This window comes from Vitis vinifera, chromosome 8 (assembly GCF_030704535.1).
Source record: "Vitis vinifera cultivar Pinot Noir 40024 chromosome 8, ASM3070453v1".
Taxonomy (NCBI): domain Eukaryota; kingdom Viridiplantae; phylum Streptophyta; class Magnoliopsida; order Vitales; family Vitaceae; genus Vitis; species Vitis vinifera.
In genome coordinates, this window is record NC_081812.1 from 11774219 (window position 1) to 11795103 (window position 20885).

The 20885-nt window shown below is 35.8% G+C and overlaps 1 protein-coding gene across 1 annotated transcript; it reads left to right on the forward strand.

Annotated features, from left to right (window-relative positions):
- The first annotated feature begins 371 nt into the window (after positions 1-371).
- LOC100248234 (protein DETOXIFICATION 53) lies at positions 372-3785 on the forward strand. The gene is made up of 2 exons (XM_002267018.3): positions 372-518; positions 2013-3785. Exons 1-2 carry the CDS (start codon positions 372-374, stop codon positions 3396-3398), a joined length of 1533 nt encoding a protein of 510 aa, XP_002267054.1. The 3' UTR covers positions 3399-3785.
- The last annotated feature ends 17100 nt before the right edge of the window (positions 3786-20885 follow it).

Here is a 20885-nt window from a genome sequence, read left to right on the forward strand (position 1 = left end):
AAAATATAAATGAAGGTGTCCTAGGCATGTGTTGATCTTAAGGTGTTCTAGTTCCAGTTTATTTCCATGGCCCAATGCCTCACTTCTACTCATTAATCTTCTTCCCACAATACTTCCAATGCTATGGCCAACGAGCGACCACCCAGCATCCTCCTCCACCCTCTCTAACACCACTGCAGCTTTGTGAATACTAAGGTTTGTTCACTACTCTTTATAAAATTTGGAAACAGGCATACGTAAATATAAGCTCAGATTTCAGAATCATTTTCTTGGTTTTGTTTCCTTTTATTTTCTAGTTAATAATCTATGGCCTTCATTCAACCGCCATTCTCTGGTTTTCTCTCAGGTTCATGTCTGAAACTTCTGTAACCATGTGCACGGTTGATGAATCTCGAGGAAGTCCAAATGAAAGTGACCATTTAGTGCTAGTGGATCATGGGGATAGCAGTGAACAAAGAGACAAAATGAGAGAAGATATATTCGACGATAGGTATTTCGGACGCCTGCCGGTGAATGAGGTACTTGTCTCCTTCTCTCCTTCTCTGTCTCCCTCTCCATTGTCTTCACTTTCACCTATGTGCATGTGTGCCACTTCTTCATTCTATTATAGCATATTTATTTATTATCCCCTGTTTATCCTATCTTGGGTTGGGATGGGGAAACAGGGCAGGGGAGATAGCGACTTGTTTATGAGTTTCCTTTGCTTTTCCGGTGAGGGGTCCGCCGGAATTGATGTGATGCTTCAAAGTTGGTGTTTTTTTCTATTTGATTTTTGAGGAGGAATTTACAATTTTTTTTTTTTTTTTTTTGAAGTTTTGGTTTATTCATGTGACCAATAATAATTCATTTGTTTTTAAAACCGTTATTAGTGGAAGAAGCCGTGAGTGGTGGGAAGGGATATTATTTTGTAGTCCTAATTCAACTCTTAGTGCTAACCAATGACATAAAAATACATCAAGGTTTTAATGGTAAGAGAAGATAATTGACTCGCCATTTCAAATGAATTATAGTCAAAATGGTGGGTCAACTTGTAAACCATCTCTATTGGGTTGTCGAGGTCGAGCTATTAAGATTCCATCAACTAGCCCAATCCAACTTCAGTGGTCCAGGAGCCATAGCTGGTCCTGGCCCTATCAAGATCAAATTAAACCATGTAGAACAAAGAAGACAAGATTAAAAAATGTTCCACTTTTGATGGGCGGTCTTTGTTTATGAATCTTGCAAAGGGACCACTGGGGGAATCGAGTTTTGGGCATTCAATGTGTGCCTAATTCATCCCAAATCGAAAGTCATTATCTTCTAATTGATGGTCAAGTTTTATAACTTGATAGTTTATGTTAAATAATGTGAAATTTAACCATTACATTTTTATCAAATTCATTAATATATGCAGAGCAACTTTTGGGCCATTGGAATATGCTCCAGGTTGTACAAGGAATCAACATTATCCTATGAATTTAAGCCACTGGGAGGGACCATCTGGGAGCCCTTTACCCTTTGCGAGAACTATTCTGATGAGGACTTGAGTAAGAATGACCACTGAACCGTACTAAAAGAGCGAAACAGATCAAAACAGTTGTGTCAGTGGCTTTCCTCCAGCTTTTTGATTTTGTTCAAGAATATCTACTTTACAAAGAAAAAAGAATGAGAATCATTTTTTTCTTTGCTGAGCCATGTGATCCCGATGCAAATGGATCAAAATGAATTTGCCACGACTGATTTGTTAGAATATGGGTGGAATACACTACGGTACCTGCTTGAATCTTGAAAAGAACTGGAAAATTAAGGATCAGGGCTGAAAATCATAGGATTCATCTTTCGCTTTTGATCTGTTCTGTCCATCTTTTTTATTTAGTCACCCACAAAAAAAAAAAAAAGAGGGTAGGATCGATCTATCATTTGATAAGTCTTGCTTTTTAATACCATGCCATAGAGTTTTGAAATCAAATTGTGAAGTTTTTAAGGTTTGATTTCGGATTGTTTTGAACAATTTATGATGGGAACTGTTGCAGGCAGCAGAAGAGCTGCTAGCGCTGGCAAAGATCGCATGCCCCATAATACTGACGAGTCTACTGTTGTTCTCGAGGTCCATTATTACGACGTTCTTCATGGGTCATTTCGGGCAAAGTGAGTTAGCTGGGAGCTCTCTGGGAATGGGGTTTGGAAATGTCTCAGGCATCTCACTCATGAAAGGCCTATCCGTGGGAATGGAACCAATCTGCTGCCAAGCTTACGGAGCCAAGAAAATGTCAGTAATCAGTCAAACCTACGTAAAGACTATATTTCTCCTATTTCTTGTATGCATCCCCATCATATTATTATGGCTGAACATAGAACCCATCTTCCTTCTGCTAGGTCAGGACCCAGGTGTTACAAAAATAGCTAAGGTTTACATGGTTTTCTCCATTCCTGATTTATTAGGACAAGCTAACCTCTTTCCTTTGAGGATCTTCTTGAGAACCCAAGGCGTAACCACACCCCTTACAATAGTTGCCATTTGCGCAACAATCCTTCACCTCCCAATCATCTATTTTCTAGCCGTTTACTTGAAATTAGGGACCAAAGGTGTGGCCTTGGCCTCTGGTTGGTACACCATCAACATTAACCTGGGCTTGTTAGGTTACCTTCTGCTGTCAAAAACCCCTTTAAAACCTTGGAATGGGCCTACAATTCTCACTCTTTTTCAGGGCTGGCGGCCATTGCTGGCCCTAGCACTGCCCAGCGCCTGTTCAGTGTGCTTGGAGTGGTGGTGGTACGAGATAATGCTCTTCCTGTGTGGCTTACTCAGCAACCCAGAGGCTAGCTTGGCGGCAATGGGCATCATCATTCAAACAACAGGGTTGTTGTATGTGTTTCCATATTCACTGGGCTTGGGCTTAACAACAAGAATCGGCCACAGATTGGGTGCCGGCCAACCTTTGCGTGCCCAATTGACATCCATAGTCGGCCTAGTTGTGGCAGTTGCTTGGGGATTCTCAGCTTTTGCTTTGATGGTAGCTGTGAAATCTGTGTGGGGAAAGCTGTTCACCAATGAGTCGCAGGTTCTTGTGCTGCTCTCAGCTGCACTTCCGATTGTGGGGCTCTGTGAAATCGGAAACTCCCCCCAGACAGCGGCCTGTGGAGTCTTAACAGGTTCCGCACGTCCCACTGTTGGTGCTCGCGTAAATTTCATCACATTTTACCTCATTGGATTGCCGATTGCGGTTCTCATGGGATTCAAATTCAAAATTGGTTTCCAGGGCTTGCTGTTTGGGCTAGTCGCAGCGCAAGGCTCCTGCATGTGTATGATGGTGTACACACTGATGCAAACTGACTGGAAGCACCAAACTAAGAGGGCAGAGGAGCTGACTCGAGCTGCAGGAGAGATGGATGACCTGGAAGCCACCCTACTTGAATGATCTCCCTGCCGGCCGGTCCCCACAATTAAATTGACTTCCATGGAGGTTAACTACAATACATACACAGAGTGTCAAATATCCCTTTCATTGAGAGATTGCAGGGTTATTGATGTTCTCTAACAGCATACAACGGGAGAAACTAACAATAACTCTCTGTTACCGATAATTGAATCCCTTACTAACTCATGTAGGAAAGCCAGAAGAGCCTTCTTTTTATTCGAAGGTGCAGGAAAGGCAGAAGCCCAGAAGCCCAGCGCCACGCTCTACATACAATGCCCAAGTCCAAAATCGCTAAGTAAAAGACAGCCATTTCTTTGAACTCTCCTGTAGAGAGTTTGGTTTTGTGGAAACAAAAGCTAACAAACCATGTGTATAGAGAAGCCAACCGGGCTGCTGATGCTTTCGCTAATTTAGGTCATTCTCTAGAAACTAATAGGTTTCCCCAGTCAGATTGGTGTGTGGTTATTGGACATGACTGTAAGAACATTGTATTTGTCCCCATTTTTTTTCCTTTTAATGAGTTTAATTTTCTTCTGCCGGAGAGAAGTTTAAAAGAAAACGTATCTATACGTACCATTTGTTAGCTGCAAAACATGGTGGCATCCTCTTGCTAACATCTTGAATCCTGGAGAACGGTTTTCACCTCATTAGCCCAAACAAAAATAATAAAAATGGAGGAGATCAAGCTCTTTCTCTGAAACTTTCTCTCCCTTTTCTTTGAAAAGTAAGGAAAAATTCTCATTTTCCAAAAATTTTAAAAACTAAATATAAGTTATGCCCTGTTTGACGGCGAATTCAAATTCTACTATTTGTTTTGAAATAAACTACGGTACGATTGATGCTTCGAAAATCTGAAGAAAAATACAAGGAAAAGAAAATAGGAAAAAAAAACCAGAAAAACTAAAACATAAATTTAAAGTTAATAATTATTTTGATTTTTAAATTTATTTAACTTATTTTAATTCTTTAAATATAAATATTAAATAATTTAAAAATATATAAGTTTTTAACTAATTAAATTTTTTTTTTATATTTTCTATAATACAACCAAATATAAGAAAATAATTTAACTTAACATTTTTTTTTAATACTTTTCAAAAACCAAACATAACAAGGAATGATAAGAAACATGATTAAGATGAATCACTCTCATCTCAACCTCGTCGTGTTTATTTATGTTTGTTCCTATCCCATCTTATTTAATTTTTAAATTTTTTTCAATTTTTTTCTTTCTAAAATTTTAAATTTTATTTAAAATAAATAAAATGTATAAATAAATAAATATTATAAGTATTTCTAATTTATTTATATTAAAATTAATATTTTATATATGTTAAAAAAGATTGAAAAATGAAAAAATAAAAATCAGTTGAAATAATTTTTTATTTAACAAAATATCAACCTATCCCGAAATTAAAAAAAAATTCTCAAACTCATCTCAACCTATTTATCTTTATTGGAAACCATTTTTTTAGATTTAATCATTTTAAGATATTATATCAAACATGTTTTAAATTTTTTTTTTTCCATATTTTACAACAGGTTTTGAAAACTATTTTTTTCATGTCAAACAAGATTTTGAATCACTAAATATCAATTTGTAACTAAAAACAATCGTTGCTAACCTAACAATACAATTGAAACTTTATGATCATAATGTCTTTAACCTTCTAAATCCTGAATATTAAATCCTAAATCCTTGTAATCAATGCAAAAAAAAAAAATTACATCGAGAGACTTGAAAGTTAAAATAAAATTAAAAAAAAAAAAAACTAAGACTTAAGGTTCAAATTTCGCATGACATTTAATTCCAAATCCAAACTACTCTAATACGTAAAATACTGGTGAAAACGAGCTTTGAGCAAAAGAAAATTTGTCACCCACAAATACTAACATTTTGCAGTCATTTCACACCTCAACTCCATGATCTTAAAATGTGAATTGATCCAAACATTTATTTTGTAATTGAAAAATATTAATTACCAAATTCCTATTTATAGTAATAAAATAAAATTCTATAATCCTTAAATTTTAATTTTAAAACTAACACATTAAACGAAGTGTTATTATCCAAATAATTTTAAACTTAACAATTCAAATAGTCATTTTATTCTGACTTTTAAACAATGTTAAAAAATAAAGTTTAAACTAAAATCCTAACAATAACAAAATCTTATTATAATCATCACTTTTTATTCAAATTAAAAGTACTTGAAAAATTATCAACGAAACGAAACGAACTCAAAATCTAATAAAGATTATTATTATTATTATTATTATTATATTCTCTCTTAATAGGGACGTGCACTCGCTCCCATTTTTCTTTTCTTTTCTTTTTCAATTCTTTTTACGTCGACAATATATATTTTATTATTATTATTATTTTCCATCTCTCATTCTTTTTCCTTTTGGCCATCACACGATGATCATCCTTGATCCTTCATTTTTTTGCCCTTTTAAATATCATAAGTTGATATGCACAACAAAATCTTTTCCTTAGAGTTAAACACCTTATATATATATATATATCCAATTCATTTCACACATTTCTTATCATTTTTTTTCTACATTATTTATTTATTTAAGATCTATAATTTGTTTCTCTTCTATTTATTTTTTAATTTCATTGTTTAAATCTACTCATTTGAATATTCTAAATTTTCTTATATTTGCCAATAAGTCAACTTATGTTCATAAATTTTGAATATTTTTTTATATAAAAAATTAAATAAACAAACACTACTCTAGAATGAAATCTTTCAAACAATTTTTAAAGTATTCAAAACTATTTAACGAATTTGAAATAGTGATTTAAGAGTTAGAATCTTATCTTAAAAAAATAATTTTCAAACCCTAAGCTTCAAAAACTTCAACCCTACATTTTCTAATTTCTTTGATCTCCATGTAAAAGGATTTATGTACAATGAAATTAGGGAATCTAATCTATACCTAAGGGTTTTTAATTAAAAAAAAAACCTTTTTACCCTTATTTAATTTATTTATGATTTTTTTATTCTAATTTGCGGTTTTACCACTAACAATAAATTTGGGACATTACACTTTCCCCTCCATAACAAAAGTTTAGTCCTCTAAATTGACATACCTAGGTCTTGAAATAATTGACAATGCTTTTCTCTTATCTCATTCTCTACCCAAGTGGCCTCTGGAATACTATCATTGCTCATTTGAACCTTTACCAATTTGACAATAGTGTGACATAGTACCTTGCCCATCACATCTAAAATTTGAACAAGAACTTCTTCATAAGTTAGATCCTCTAAAAATCTGAATAGGCTTTAACTCCATAACATGAGAAATCAAAAACATATTTCCTTAAAACTGATACAAAGAATATATTATGAATCTTACACAAGCTTGGGGACAAGACTACTTTATACGCTAAAGTGTAAACTCTTTCCAAGATTTCAAACGGCCCCACAAATCAAGAACCAAGCTTTACCTTTCCCCTAAATCTCATCACAAACTTCATAGGTGAAACTTTTAAGAAAACAAGATCACCAACTTTAAACTTCAAATCTCGTATGCAATTATTAGCATAACTCTTTTGTCTACTTTGAATAACTTTCAATCTTTCTTTAATTAAGCAACATTTTCCAACTGTTAATTGCACAAATTTAGGCCTTAAATGTTTCCTCTTTCCAACAACAATAGATCGACATCTCCTTTTATACAATCCCTCAAAATGTGTCATCCCAATGCTACCTTGAAAGCTATTATTATAGGCAAAATCTACTAAAGGTAAATAATCATCTCAATTACCTTCCAAGTCTAAAGCACAAGCCCTCAACAAATCTTCTAAAACCTAGATTACCCTTACTAATTAACCATCGACTTAAGGATAGAAAGTTGTTAGCCCAAGGGTTCTCCTAATCAGGTTTTGATGATAACAAACCGTGGTTAAGTGACTAATTGCTTTAAATTGTTAAGAATCTCAGGTATAATCTCAAGGACCAAACGAATACGGGATAAAGACCATTTGGAAGACTTGTGATCATATGAAATGAATGTAAGATGATAGCATGAGTGCACTTAGGATGTTCATACATTTTCATGCATCTTAGAAAACTCGGTTTATTCTTTAAAACTTGATTTTCTTTAAAACCCGAGTTTTATCAAATATACCTTAGGCAAATTGACTCAAAATTGACATATTAACTCTCCTAAAGACCTTGCCTAAGTATTGGAAAAGAAAGAAATAAAAAATGATAGGTTTTCAGGGCCAAAAGGCTCATCCGGTCGAGGCTATGGCCAACCGGCTCAACCGGTTGGGGAACTGGTCGACCGGTTTCCCTTGTCCGGTCGAGGTCCGGTCGAGGGAGACACAAAAACTTTCTCTCTCTCCCAGTAGCTTCCTCTTCCCGGTCGAGCCTCACCCTTTGTCCGGTCGAGGTCCGGTCGAGGTCCGGTCGAAGTCCGGTCGAGGCAACGGTAACCTGCTATGCAATAAATGCTCCAACGGCTAGTGATCCGGTCGACCCTTTGCTCGTCCGGTCGAGGCTACTTTCTGCTGTTTTTGTCTCCCGAGCTTAGAAACCTATATATTGAGAGCTCCTCTTCATTTATGACTAAGAGAACAATTGCATTCAAAGCCTACCTACCTGTTCTTGATCTAAAAAACTCTCATCTTCCTTCTTAGTGCATTAAAACCATCAATTGCATATTCTTAGTGCACCTTGCAATTCATCCTAGCCTTCTCTTGTACTTGAGCCTTCATTAAGCTAGGTTGAGTGTTTCATCCTTGTGTAAACTGAGTGTGAAAGCCTTCAAGTGGTTCAAATCTTGAAGAGGTTGTGTAAGAGCCCATTGGAGCCGGAATCCAAGTGTAAGACGATTGAAAACTTGATTGTAGCTTCAAGCTAGTGGAACCCTCACTCGGTTAGGAGATTGAGGAGAGTGGACGTAGGCAAGGGAGTGCCGAACCACTATAAATTTGAGTTTGAATTCTCTACCTTTATCTCTTTCCTTTATTTATTTTGTGCATATATTGTTGTGTGGAAAAAGATTTTGAAAAACCCAATTCACCCTCCCTTTTGGGTATTTTCCTTAATTATTCATAGTCTTTGTTTTATCAATTGGTATCAGAGCTAGACCTCTTGCTTAAGACTTAATCGTCTAAGAGGAAAATGGCTATTCCATCAAGCTCATCTCAAACTGAAAATTTTTCAAAACATAGAGCTCCATTCTTTACGGGAACCGACTATCCCTATTGGAAAGCTAGAATGACTTGGTTCTTACAATCAACTGATTTAGATGTATGAGATGTCATTGAAGATGGCCCAACTTTTCCCACTAAATTAGTTGATGGTGTTTTGGTTCCAAAACCCAAGAAAGAATGGAATGAGCTTGATAGAAGAAATTTTCAATTAAATGCTAAAGCCGTCTTTACTTTGCAATGTGCTATGGATAGGAATGAATATAATAGAATATGCCAATGTAAATCTGCTAAGGAAATTTGGAGATTGCTTGAAATAACTCATGAAGGAACAAATCAAGTGAAAGAGTCAAAAATTAATATACTTGTCCATAACTATGAATTGTTTTCAATGAAAGAAACTGAAACTATTGTTGAGATGATCACTAGGTTCACTGAAATTGTCAATGGCCTTGAAGCATTGGGAAGGGTCATAAATGAATCCGAAAAGGTGATGAAGATATTGAGGTCTCTACCCTCAAAGTGGCATACAAAGGTCACCGCTATTCAAGAAGCTAAAGACTTGACCAAGCTACCTATGGAAGAACTCTTAGGGTCATTGATGACTTATGAAATCAGTTTGACAAAGCAACTACAAGAGAGTGAAGACAAGAAGAAGAAAAACATAGCTCTCAAGGCTACAACCAAGGAAGAAGAAGATGTTGAAGAAGAAAAACCAAGTGAGGAAGATGATGATTTAGCTCTCATCACAAGAAAGCTAAACAAGTACATGAGAGGTGAAAGGTTTAGAGGGAAAAAGTTTACCTCTAGAAGAAATCCCTCAAGAAGGGAATCCTCATCACATGGTAACAAAGAAAAATGGGAAGAGAAAGGAGATTTGATATGCTTCAAATGCAAAAAGCCGGGACACATTAAATATGATTGTCCTCTCTACAAAATTGAAGCCAAAAGAAGAATGAAGAAGGCAATGATGGCCACTTGGAGTGAGAGTGAAGAATCTTCCGAGGAAGAAAAGGAAAAAGAAGTGGCAAACATGTGCTTCATGGCAATAGATGATCTTGATGAGGTAAACTCTAACTCTAGTGATGAAGATATGCATGTTATTTTTGAAGAACTATATGAGGATTTTGAAAAACTTAGTTTGAAAAATAATTCTCTTAAAAAGAGAATTCAAGAACTTGAAAAAGAACTTGAGGAAGTGAAAGAAAAGTTTTCAATTGATGAAATCTCTAAAACTCATCTTGAAAAAGAGAATGAGATTTTAAGAAATGAAAATGAAATTTTGAAAAAGAAAAATGAATGGTTGACCTCCTCTCTTTCAATTTTCTCTTGTGGACAAAAGTCCTTTGAAATGATCTTAGCAAGCCAAAAATGTGTTTTTGACAAACAAGGACTAGGATTCAAATCTTCAAAGAACCAAAAGTATTTTAAAAACTATTTTGTAAAAAAATCCTCAAGTGAATGTCCTTCCACTATTTGTAACTTTTGTGGAAGAGGAGGGCACATTAGTAGTACATGTCCCTTAAGAAATGGTGCTCAAAAGAATTCAAAAGCTAAGCTTAAAAAGGTTTGGATTGAAAAATCCAAAGCCACTAACCCTCAAGGACCCAAGAAGACATGGGTACCTAAATCAACTTGAATTCTATTTTGTAGGGCTCAAAGGAAGATAAGTGGTTCTTGGATAGTGGGTGCTCAAGACACATGACTGGAGATGAATCCAAGTTTGTCTTCCTTACAAAGAGAAAAGGAGGATATGTCACCTTTGGAGACAATGCAAAAGGAAGAATCATTGGTCAAGGTAACATAGGTAATGGTACATCCTCCCTTATTGAAAGTGTTTTATTAGTAGATGGTTTAAAACACAATCTTTTGAGCATTAGTCAACTTTGTGACAAAGGTTTTAAAGTAATTTTTGAAGCATCTCATTGTATCATCAAGGATATTCAAAATGACAAAACCATCTTCATGGGCCATAGATGTGAAAATGTATATGCTATAAATATTTCAAAATATGATGGCCATGATAGATGTTTTTCAAGCATGCATGATCAAAGTTGGTTGTGGCATAGGAGGTTGGGACATGCTAACATGGACCTCATTTCCCAACTCAACAAAGATGAACTCGTTAGAGGTCTTCCCAAAATTAATTTTCAAAAAGACAAAATTTGTGAAGCTTGTCAAATGGGAAAGCAAATCAAAAACTCTTTTAAAAACAAAAATTTCATCTCAACATCTAGACCTCTTGAATTGCTACACATGGATTTATTTGGTCCTTCTAGGACACCTAGTCTAGGAGGAAAATCTTATGCTTATGTCATTGTGGATGATTTTTCTAGATACACATGGGTCTTGTTTTTAAGTCAAAAGAGTGAAGCTTTTTATGAGTTTTCAAAATTTTGTAACAAGGTTTAAAATGAAAAAGGCTTTTCAATCACATGCATTAGAAGTGATCATGGGAGAGAATTTGAGAATTTTGACTTTGAGGAATATTGCAATAAGCATGGTATCAATCACAATTTTTCGGCTCCTAGAACTCCTCAACAAAATGGGGTAGTTGAAAGGAAAAATAGAACTTTTCAAGAAATGGGTAGAACCATGCTAAATGAAAACAATTTGCCAAAGTATTTTTGGGCCGAAGCGGTAAACACTTCTTGCTATGTTTTAAATAGAATATTGTTGAGGCCCATTCTTAAGAAAACTCCCTATGAGCTTTGGAAAAACAAGAAACCCAACATTAGCTATTTCAAAGTCTTTGGGTGCAAATGTTTTATATTAAACACCAAAGATAATCTTGGAAAATTTGATGCAAAATCCGATGTTGGAATTTTTCTTGGCTACTCAACTTCAAGTAAAGCTTTTAGAGTTTTCAACAAAAGAACCATGGTTGTAGAAGAGTCCATCCATGTCATTTTTGATGAATCTAACAATTCTCTTCAAGAAAGAGAAAGTGTTGATGATGATTTAGGATTGGAGACCTCCATGGGAAAATTGCAAATTGAGGACAAAAGACAACAAGAAGAAAGTGGAGAGGATCCCAAGAAAGAAGATTCACCTTTGGCACTACCTCCTCCTCAACAAGTGCAAGGAGAATCAAGCCAAGACCTCCCAAAAGATTGGAAGTTTGTCATCAACCATCCACAAGATCAAATCATTGGTAATCCATCAAGTGGGGTAAGAACTAGATCATCCCTTAGAAATATTTGTAATAATCTTGCATTCATCTCTCAAATTGAACCTAAAAACATAAAAGATGCTATAGTTGATGAAAATTGGATGATTGCTATGCAAGAAGAATTAAATCAAAGTGTTATTGGAACTAAATGGGTCTTTAGAAACAAAATGGATGAAAATGACATCATAGTAAGAAATAAGGCAAGATTGGTGGCCCAAGGGTATAATCAAGAAGAAGGAATAGACTATGAAGAGACTTTTGCCCCCGTAGCTAGATTGGAAGCAATTAGAATGTTGCTTGCTTTTGCATGTTTCAAAGACTTTATTCTATATCAAATGGATGTGAAAAGTGCTTTTCTAAATGGCTTCATAAATGAGGAAGTATATGTTGAACAACCACCCGGTTTTCAAAGCTTCAACTTTCCAAACCATGTTTTTAAACTTAAAAAGGCACTTTATGGTTTGAAACAAGCACCTAGAGCTTGGTATGAAAGACTAAGTAAATTTCTTTTGAAAAAGGGTTTTAAAATGGGAAAAATCGACACAACTCTTTTCATTAAAACCAAAGAAAATGATATGCTTCTAGTTCAAATATATGTTGATGATATTATTTTTGGGGCTACTAATGACTCTCTTTGTGAAGATTTCTCTAAGTGTATGCATAGTGAGTTTGAAATGAGCATGATGGGGGAACTCAATTACTTCCTTGGACTTCAAATCAAGCAACTAAAGGAAGGAACCTTCATCAATCAAGCAAAGTATATAAAGGATCTTCTCAAGAGGTTCAACATGGAAGAAGCCAAGGTGATGAAAACTCCAATGAGCTCATCCATCAAGCTTGACATGGATGAAAAAGGTAAATCTATTGACTCAACTATGTATAGAGGCATGATAGGATCCTTGCTTTATTTGACCGCTAGTAGACCCGATATCATGTATAGTGTATGCTTGTGTGCTAGATTTCAATCTTGTCCTAAAGAATCTCACTTAAGTGTCGTTAAAAGAATTCTTAGATATTTGAAAGGGACAATGAATATTGGTTTGTGGTATCCTAAGGGTGATAATTTTGAATTGATTGGGTTCTCGGATGCCGATTTTGCCGGTTGTAGAGTTGAAAGAAAAAACACTAGTGGCACTTGTCATTTCTTAGGACACTCACTTGTCTCATGGCATAGTAAGAAGCAAAATTCGGTAGCTTTGTCAACAGCGGAAGCCGAATACATAGCAGCCGGTTTGTGTTGTGCTCAAATCCTTTGGATGAAACAAACACTTAGTGATTTTAACTTATCTTTTGAGCATGTTCCTATCAAATGTAATAACACTAGTGCCATAAATATTTCAAAAAATCCCGTGCAACACTCTAGGACCAAGCATATAGAAATTAGACATCATTTTCTTAGAGATCATGCACAAAAGGGTGACATTACACTTGAATTTGTAAGCACAAAAGATCAACTTGCCGATATTTTTACAAAACCTCTAAGTGAAGAACAATTTTCCGATATTAGAAGACAACTAGGGGTTATTTCTCTTTGATCTGATGTTTGTATAATGAATTCTTGTTGGAAATGTATTATGATTGCATAAATTTCATCTCATACGCATCATATAGCAATCCCTTAGAAAATAGGTCAATTTTTGACCAAAAATCAAAATTCCCGTGGCATTGGACATAAAAAATTGGGGATTTCAACTGAAAAGAGCAGGGGGAGGATCACGAGACAAGAATAGGCAAAAAAAATTGGAAAATGAAACCGTTGACCGTTGACTAGGCGGTCGACCAGTTGAGGAACCGGTCGACCGGTTAGTCGGGGCTGGGAGTTTAAAAGGCTCCCGCGCGTTAGTTTTTTTCACTGTTCTATGGCATTCCTCGAAGACCCTTCATCTTCCCGCCTTCAGAGATCAGTTTGGGCTATTCCTTGGACCGATTTCAGGTTTTGGAGTGTTCTTTGACGAGATTTGAGGCTAGGGTTTCATCTCTGGACGGATTTGGACTTCGGATCTTGACGGGTTCCTCTCTGTTTGCGCGCCATCTTCTAGTTTTGCTCCTTTCCCGCGTGCCTAGGGCTTCTTGGGGTTAGTCTTCTCTCTTTGCCTACTCGCTTCAGTACATATCTCCATTTTTGGATTTTGGATGGCTCCTCGAAAGGAGACGGGTACTTCCAAAGGTCAGGGCAAGCGCCCTGCTGAGCCCTCTCAACAGCCCGAGCAGACCGAGGCTCGCCGAAAGGCGAGGTATGACACCGCCCTCTTCGGTTCAGTTGAGGATTATCAGAGGTACAAGACGCATTTTGCCAAGAGAAAGGTGGTTCCAGGGAGAAACATCAATTTCTTCCAACTTCAGAGTCTCGGGTTTGAGGGACTCTTCACCAGGATGGGATGGCTACCAGTTGTGACGGTTTATGAGCCTATCTTTCCGACCTTAGTGCGTGCATTCTACTCCAGGATGACCTATGGACTTGGAGGGCCGATTAGGACTACTGTCTGAGGAATTGAGATTGAGCTGAGTCCGGAGAGCATTTGTCGCATCCTTGATGTTCCCCCCGTTGGTCTTCGAGTATATGAGGCCAAGGCATGGCCTACTATCCCCGGGTTCGAGCCTAGAGAGGCCATTCAGAGGCTGTGCGGACTTGCAGATGCCCATGGGATGGGCAAACCTTCAGCACATAACCTGACCGTGCCTAGCAGAGTCCTTCATCATATGATCTGCTCCATCCTATTACCACGGGGTGGACATCGGGACGAGGTCTCCTACTATGAGGCCTTTCTTGTCGACTCACTTCTCACCGGGAGGCGGATACATGTAGGATATGTGATGATGCGGCATATGATGTCCTGTTGTGAGACAACCACACGAGTGCTTCCCTACGACCGCTTCCTCACTCGTGTCTTCAAGGATGCTGGGGTAGACTTGAGTAGAGAGACAGAGTTTGAGGCACCTAGCATCTATGACACTTATGACGAGCATTCTCTGGGGCGCATGAAGCTTGAGAAGGCCCCTGACGGCTCTTGGGTTAGGAAAGCCGAGCGACAGGCCCGGGGACATGATCAGCTACACCCCGGAGTAGAGGAGGAGGACGAGATTAGAGAGATGGAGGATGGGTTGGACCCTCAGAGGGACCTTGAGCAGAGAGGGCCAGAGCTTGACATTCCGGCTCCACATCAGTCGGGGGGCATTCATGTTGAGGCTACCTTCTCAGAGCCTATGATGACTGAGCCATCATTTACCGAGCCACCATCTCAGGCTCCTCATGCTCCTGAGCATCCAACTTGGATGGATTTGTCGGCACAGATTAGCTCTCTCGGGACTCGTATGGAGGAGTTAGCTGTTGTTCATGATACTCGCTTTTATTCCGTGGAGGATCGCATCGATCAGTATCAGGTCGGCTTCACCTCTCAGTTTGAGCAGCTTGCACAGAGGATTGAGCTTCTTGAGAGCCGCCAGGAGCGTCTTGAGAGCCGCCAGGAGAGTCAGCACGAGGAGATGATGGCTTACCTCCGTTCTGTGTTTCCACCACCACCTCCTCAGCCTTGATTTTGTTTGGGATCCCCCTTCGTTTCTTTTTTATGTTGCCAAAGGGGGAGATATATATGTTAGGATAGGGACCTTAGGAAACTTTTTCATTTCCATGCATATCATACGCTTTCATTTACTCTTGCTCTTGCTTATATATGATATGACATTGTTATTGATTTACATTGTCTTCTCGCTTTAAATTTCCTAAATTTTGTGTTGATTATCCCATGGTTGATTTGAGGGGGAGATTTCTCTGTCTCCTAGATAACCAAGGTTTGTCATCATCAAAAAGGGGGAGATTGTTAGCCCAAGGGTTCTCCTAATCAGGTTTTGATGATAACAAACAGTGGTTAAGTGACTAATTGCTTTAAATTGTTAAGAATCTCAGGTATAATCTCAAGGACCAAACGAATACGGGATAAAGACCATTTGGAAGACTTGTGATCATAGGAAATGAATGTAAGATGATAGCATGAGTGCACTTAGGATGTTCATACATTTTCATGCATCTTAGAAAACTCGGTTTATTCTTTAAAACTTGATTTTCTTTAAAACCCGAGTTTTATCAAATATACCTTAGGCAAATTGACTCAAAATTGACATATTAACTCTCCTAAAGACCTTGCTTAAGTATTGGAAAAGAAAGAAATAAAAAAGGATAGGTTTTCAAGGCCAAAAGGCTCATCCGGTCGAGGCTATGGCCAACCGGCTCAACCGGTTGGGGGACCGGTCGACCGGTTTCCCTTGTCCGGTTGAGGTCCGGTCGAGGGAGACACAAAAACTTTCTCTCTCTCCCAGTAGCTTCCTCTTCCCGGTCGAGCCTCACCCTTTGTCCGGTCGAGGTCCGGTCGAAGTCCGGTCGAGGCAACGGTAACCTACTATGCAATAAATGCTCCAACGGCTAGTGATCCGGTCGACCCTTTGCTCGTCCGGTCGAGGCTACTTTCTGCTGTTTTTGTCTCCCGAGCTTAGAAACCTATATATTGAGAGCTCCTCTTCATTTATGACTAAGAGAACAATTGCATTCAAAGCCTACCTACCTGTTCTTGATCTAAAAAGCTCTCATCTTCCTTCTTAGTGCATTAAAACCATCAATTGCATATTCTTAGTGCACTCTTGCAATTCATCCTAGCCTTCTCTTGTACTTGAGCCTTCATTAAGCTAGGTTGAGTGTTTCATCCTTGTGTAAACTAAGTGTGAAAGCCTTCAAGTGGTTCAAATCTTGAAGAGATTGTGTAAGAGCCCATTGGAGCCGGAATCCAAGTGTAAGACGATTGAAAGCTTGATTGTAGCTTCAAGCTAGTGGAACCCTCACTCGGTTAGGAGATTGAGGAGAGTGGACGTAGGCAAGGGAGTGCCGAACCACTATAAATTTGAGTTTGAATTCTCTACCTTTATCTCTTTCCTTTATTTATTTTGTGCATATATTGTTGTGTGGAAAAAGATTTTGAAAAACCCAATTCACCCCCCCTTTTGGGTATTTTCCTTAATTATTCATAGCCTTTGTTTTATCAAAAGTTATATTGAAACTCAACTTAATACCTAAATCTTTCTCTAGACTATGCCAAAATCTAGAAGTAAAATAAGGATTTGTCTTGGATACTATATAAAGAGACACCCCATGCATTCTCATAATCTACTTAACATAAATAGAAAATAATTGGGAAAAAAAAAAAGTAGACTTTGTCAATCGATCAACAATCAACCAAATAACATTATTATCCCTTAAGGTTCTTAGAAATCTTGTCACAAAATCCATGGTAATATGTTCCCACTTCCATTCAAGAATAGAAAGTGATTGTAAAGACCCTACTAGTCACTGATGTTCAGCTTCCACTTGTTGACTCATCAAACACTGAGACATAAATTGTGCAATATCCCATAAAGTCTAACCACCAATAATTGTGCCTTAGATCTTTGTAGATCTTCATCCCTCCAGGGTGGATTGTAAACCTAGAACAGTGTGTTTCCTCCAAAAGCTCCCTCATTTAGTCTCCATCATAGGGACATAAAGTTTAATCCCAAATCTCAAGATCTCGACATTCAGTAAAACAAAACCAAGCTTACCATTCTTCTTAACTTCTTCCCTAAATTGTACTAATCACAAATCATTCTTTTGTAAGGTCTTAACTCTCTCAACCAAGTATGGTTGTACTCTAAAATTTTCCATAAGAGTTCTTGAGTCCAGAACTCTAATATAAACTTATAAAGTAACCACTTCTAACAACCTCTAATGCCCATATCTAATTTGAAAAGCAATCTTTAGTACAACCTAACCTCTGACCCTCAACTTATGATATCCAAACTGAAGATCGATCTTAGGGAACACATATGCGCCTTGAAGTTGATCAAACAAATTATTAATTCAAGGAAAAGGGTATTTGTTCCTCATTATTACCTTATTCAACTCTCTATAATCAATGTAAAGTCTCATTGATCCATCATTCTTTTTCACAAATAAAACTAAAGCTCCTCACGATGAAACACTAGACTTGATAAAACCCTTATCTAACAACTCCTGAAGCTAAACCTTCAACTCCTTAAGTTCCATAGGCGCCATCTTGTATGAGGTCTTAGAGATAAGAGTTATCATTTGTACTAATTCAATGGTAAACTCCACATTTCTCTTTAATGACAAACCAGACAAATCATCTAGAAAAACATTAAGATAATCCCTTATAATGGATATATCCTTCAAATTTAAATCATTTTCATCATTCACCACATAGGCCAAAAAACCTTGACAAACCTTCCTAAGCAAGAAACTAGCTCGTAAGGTCGAGATTATACACAACAATGTAACCACATGTTTTCCCTCAAAACTAAACTCAAGTTGACCAAGAATGTGGAAAGTCACCATTTTCCCAAAATAATCACAAATGTAGGATAAGAAGCTAACCAATAAATCTCCAAAATCACATCAAAATCCTAAAGATTAAGGAGTACTAAGTCAATTGGCATATCCTCATAATCAATCATCACAAGTCAATTTCTAAGCATTATATTAACCATAATAGATTTCTCATAGGAGTAGCAACAATCAAATCAAAGTCTATGTTGGTAACAAGCATACCTAACAAACCAATAAAAGATACTAAAACAAAAGAGTGTGTTAAGTCTAAATTAGTCATTGAGAAACCAATTAGACAATTTAGAATAAAAGAAGGAATTGGAATTTAAACTAGATAAGTTGAAATTTGAATTAATGTGTCACTCATTTATCCCTAAAAAGTAAAACAAGTTCCCAACAAGATCATAACCTAATACTCTGATACCACTTTATCACGCCCCAAGACCCACTTACAGGGTGTGATGGTCATTTCACACTTCAAGCCTGAAAGCTCAAAGTGTGAATTAACCAAAACATTCATTTTGTAAGTATAAGTCACCAATTACCAAATTCTTATTCAAAGTAGTAAAACAAAATTCTATAATCCTCAAATCTCAACTTTAAAGTTAACATATTAACCAAAGTGTTATTGTTCAAACAACTTTAAATTTAACAATTCAAACAATCATTAAATTCTAACTTTTAAACAATGTCCAAAAATAAAGTTTAAACTAAAATCCTAACAATGACAAAGTCCTATCTTAACCATCACTCATCGCCCAAATTGAGAGTACCTAAAAAATTATCAAGGAAAGTGAATGGGCTTAAAGCCCAATAAGGAATATTAATTTAGTTTCATGAATCAAACATTTTCAATTATGGTTACAAATAGGAGATACAATGTATAATTTTTTTCATAAAAAATTTTGAATTCAAACATACTAATGCATTAAAAACTTTTCAATCAAACATTTTCATATTTATATCAAAATAATTCCATATCAAATCCAAATTAAATATATTTAAAATATTTTTACTTATGGTATCAAATAACAAATGATGTATAATTAGGTGGGACTTTACAAATTGGTGGCTATAATATTAAATTTGTTCATTTTAAGGTGGATGAAACTAAGCACTATTAATATTAGTAACCTCTAACTAAATCCCTAAAGATTGGAGTTCAAAACAATTACATGTCACACTAAGAAATGTAAAAGTCAACAACTATATCCTATTGATAAAGCCAAAAAGTCAACTATTATATCTCGTTAACTAGGATTAAAAAAGTCAACTATTATATCATATTGATTAGAGCCAAATAAATCAAAGTCAAACATTTTGTTTCTTTTATTCAAACTTATAAAAGGATAATATCTTCATATTTCTCTGTTATAAATAAAAAAAGAAATATTCTAACATATTTTTAATATAAAATATATTAGATCTATGCATAGAAATAAAAATAACATTTTACATATTTCTAAACAACACATAAAAAGAAAATTATTTTCGTTTATAAAATTTGCATTAATTTCCTTTACCTCAAAGAAGTATTCAAAATCCTGAAGAATCTACTCTTGTAGAAAAATAACCCTCCCTTGATATAATATAAGAAAACCATTATTACTATTGACTATTTCTCTAAAAATTATCAAATTGATATTTCTATTTTTTTTTTCTTGTTAACTAATAAATCAATTTAATTAAAGAGTTTCCAAATTTTTATAAAATTTATGCTCCTTTCCAATCCTATTCCAAGAATGTATCTCTATTCTTACTTGTCTAAACTAAATATCTCAAAAACCTATTTCTTATATTTAAAAATATATATTTTCCTATTATTATTAAAATATTATATTATCTTTCATAAAAACTTTAGAACCATAATCATTACATCATTCTTCCATTTCTTTCTCATTTTTTTTCTTTTTTTTTCTTCATACCACACACACATCTACTTGTATTATTATTAATAGGGAGAATTACCAAATATGGTGGGATGGTACTAATAAGTCCTCCAAGGGGTCACCAACTTTTTAAATTCCTATGAAGGACTCAACTTTTAAGAGGATAATTTTACTCTTTAAATGATTTTTTTCTTATTGCTCCTTATAAATATGAGAAAAACAAAATAAAGCATCACTTGATACCTACATAGACGGTGAAAAAAGAATGGAAGAAGACTAGAGCAAGAAAACCACCTCAAAACCCTAAGCTCTAACATTTTGATCTACTCATTGTCATTGTGGTTATTTTTCTTCTTCGTAAATAATGACATGAAGAAGCTTGAGAATACTCTTCATCACAAGTGTGTTAATCTCTTTCTCTCGATAGAATATTTTTTTTATATATAAGAAATCCTTTGGCAATGATTTCAATGTCTAGGTTTCCTTTTGAGTATTTGAGAAATTTGTTTTACAATGATTTCAATTTTTTGGGGTTTTATTTACAATCCTTCTGCTACCTTCACACCCAAAAAGTGGGAAAACTCTTAAAAAAAATTAGTGTTCAATCTTATACCATTTTTTTGAGTATTTGAGCAATGGGATCTAAAACAATAAATTAGGGCAATGAGTTTTGGTTTGATCTAAAGGTCCATTTCAAATTGATTTTTTTTTTTCATTTGTGTCTCCCTGAGCCTCCACATTTTTTCTATTGGTACCTCTCATCTACTATTAAGATTGTTACTTTCAATGTTGTTTGTTCGATTTTGATTCTGGGTTCTTATGGAAATGGATTTCCTACATTATTAGAAGAAATTCTCATGAAAATGAGTTTCTTACATCATTAGAT